This window comes from Spermophilus citellus (genome assembly GCF_964194105.1).
Source record: "Spermophilus citellus genome assembly, chromosome: 2".
In the NCBI taxonomy this organism is placed as follows: Eukaryota; Metazoa; Chordata; class Mammalia; order Rodentia; family Sciuridae; genus Spermophilus; species Spermophilus citellus.
Window position 1 is genome coordinate 208,501,236 of NC_138183.1, and position 2,914 is coordinate 208,504,149.

General features: G+C 47.9%; 1 protein-coding gene across 1 annotated transcript; it reads right to left on the reverse strand.

Annotated features, from left to right (window-relative positions):
• Positions 1–455: 455 nt before the first annotated feature.
• Positions 456–2,358, reverse strand: CALCA (calcitonin related polypeptide alpha; the record flags this gene model as incomplete). The annotated part of the gene is made up of 3 exons (XM_081279742.1): positions 456–654; positions 1,552–1,689; positions 2,273–2,358. 3 exons carry the CDS (start codon positions 2,356–2,358, stop codon positions 456–458), a joined length of 423 nt encoding a protein of 140 aa, XP_081135868.1.
• Positions 2,359–2,914: the final 556 nt, after the last annotated feature.

Sequence of the window (2,914 nt, forward strand, 5' to 3'; positions counted from 1 at the left end):
GCTTACCTGCTCCTTAGTGCCCTTGTTCTTGCTGCTTGAGATGAGTTACAGTAACCAATCACCACACCCTGTGTCCAGTTACCCCAGGGCTAAGACTACTTCTAAGCACAGGTCCTAAACACCATGGCACCTGAGATGCAGGCTAGAGCAACGACCACCACAGCTCAAGTCTTTTTAGAAAAATATTTTTATTGCCCAAATGATCCGCACATTCAGAAGCAGGACTGAAAAGCTTTGCTATGAAATCACCAGGGCCCTCAGAGAACTGCCCCTGCTCTGATATCTTCCTGGTTGATTCTTTTCCAGATGGTGAGTTCTCCCTTCTCTCTGCCCACCATACATCCTCTGCCATAGAAAAGCTACCACTAACGGCCTGAAGAGCAAGCAGAGAAGAACCCCCTGCATCAAGTTATAGGAATAAAGCAAGAAAGAAAGTTGTAAAGGAGAAGGGGAGTTCAGATGGCATCCTGGGGCATGCCAACATGAGGGCGGTACTCTGTCTCCAAGTCGCTGTTCATATCCCTTTTCTTGCCAGGTGCTCCAACCCCAATTGCAGTTTGGGGGAATGTGTGAAACTTGTTGAGGTCCTGCGTGTACGTGCCCAGCATGCAGGTACTCAGATTACCACACCGCTTAGATCTGGGGCTGTCCAGGCTGCAGGGAAAAGACATGCCAGACAGTACCATGCACCAGGGGCAGCCCCCATGGGCAGTCAACAGAAGGTTAGACCAGACAGGGGAACCATGAGGTGGGAAGGAGATGCAGGCAGGAGGGTAGCTCATTCCTCTATTAGGAGGGCTCAGAGGTGCAGTGGGCCAGGGCAGTAGTAAGGAAGGGTGACTTTTTCTGGCATTCCACATGCTGTGCAGATCTTCATGCTTGACAGGGGGATTATCAGGGTGGATGCAGGTCAACACATTCCTCTGCTCAGTCAGTGCAAGGGGCTAGGCAAGGGCCGATTTCTTTTCTAGGCTTAGGGTGCACAGGGAATTGGGGCTGGGAAAGGGTACTCTTCCTGGCCCTGTGACAACATGCATATCTCCACAGATGCCTTGGGCCTACCTCAGACACTGCTCTATCTGTCCCCACCCACTGCAAATGCTTTGCCTTCCCCTGGCAAATATAAAATGAAGGCTCCTGGTGGGTGTGAAAGAACATCATATGCAGATTAACTAGGCCAAATTGAATTTCTAAAATCTCCTGAAATATGCCAGGTCCATCCTTGGCTCCAGGCTTTATCCTTACCAGTCTTAACTCTTCCTATGCTGAAAGGTCTTCCTAGGATCACAAGATCAATTCATATAGCTAAGCGATTCCATACCTTTTCTACTTTCAGAAATGGAACTTTTAAATATGACATAACCACAGTCTCTCCAGCTGACCACTATCTTTAGCTGAGCCTGAGAACAGATTAGTCCCAGTCCCAGGTCCTGCTGAACACAGACTTCTGGATTTAGACCATTATGTTCTCTCCTACCTCTTGGGATTCACCTTCCTGGATATGTCTGGGGTGGTAGAGAGGCCCTGTGCTTGCCAGGTGGGGAGGCTTACCTGGAGTCCTCTGTCTCCTGCTCTCGCTGCAGCTCACTGGCCTTCATCTGCAAATAGTCTTGCACCAGTGCAGCCAGCAGGAGGCGTGCTTCCTCTTCACTGAGTGTGGTCAGGTCTGGGCTGCTCTCCAAGGTGGAACTGCGGAGGGGAAGCAAACCTAGCGCAGGTTCTGAACCCCTGCCTGCCTCCTCCTGAGAATAAGCAGCCAGGCTTCCTGTTCTCTGATTCTTCCCCTAAGAATGCAGCTGCTCCAACTCCCAATGAACAAGGGTTGAAGCCACTGTCTTCATCAGGAGGCAGGCACTGGTGTGGCCTCCTGCCGGTGGTGTACTGGAGCCAGTTCATAAAAGTTTAAGACAGGTGATGGTTAAATTTTCAGGAATTTTGTGCACTAAGTGTTAATGCAGCTAGTTAATAATGATCATTTAATAATGACCAAATGACTTAAAACCAGCTTTCTGGAGGAAATTCATGTATGTATATATGTATACATGCATATACGTTTATTAGAAACTTTTTCTGATATAAAATGTGTACCATATAATTTTTAAATAGTAGTAAGCTGTATGATACTTTATACATACATATGAGTACATACTTTTATATATATTTCCCCCAGAGAGGAACATTTAGTATATACCACAATAAAAAAAACACAAGGATTTGTTTGATTCCAGGGGAAGCAGGAGGGGAGTAGAGCTGTGTCCTCAGGCTGTCTTACCTGAATGGCACTGCATGGAGGCTGCCTGCTTGGTACAGGACCAAAATGCTGAGAGCCAGGATGGGGAAGAACTTCTGGAAGCCCATGACGACTCCCTGCAAGGAAAGAATGACGTCATCTCCTGCACCAGTTCCACCAATTCAAAGTTCTGTGAACCCACAGACCTGGTTTCTGTCTTCTTCTAAGCAGAAGACCTGGTTCCTGTCTTCTTCTCAACTCCTTGGTTGCATTGCTTCAGACTGGTCACTTACATTTCACTTCATCTTTGTTTACTCATCAATCAAGTCAGCTGCTGGGAGGTCTAGTGGGCATGTGGCAGGGTTTGGCAAGCTGGAGAAGCAATCTTAGCTAACATTTGCAGGACATACGGGTGAGGAGGTCTCAGACCTATCCACCTTTCCCAAATGCTGCTCACAGGCACATACACCTGTTGGCTAAGTCTGGCTTGTACTCTAGGAGGGGCCCTTCCACACAGCTGTTCCCATAACAAGACCCAGAACTGTCTTGGGGTATAGGGTTTTTGTACATACCCGGAGATAGGGAGGGAGAGAAAAGTAGAAAGGTAATATCCCTGCAGTTGCAATCTGAGACATTGAACCATTTCTAGAGCTCAGCTGCTCCTCCCTCTGGCAACTCTGTTGC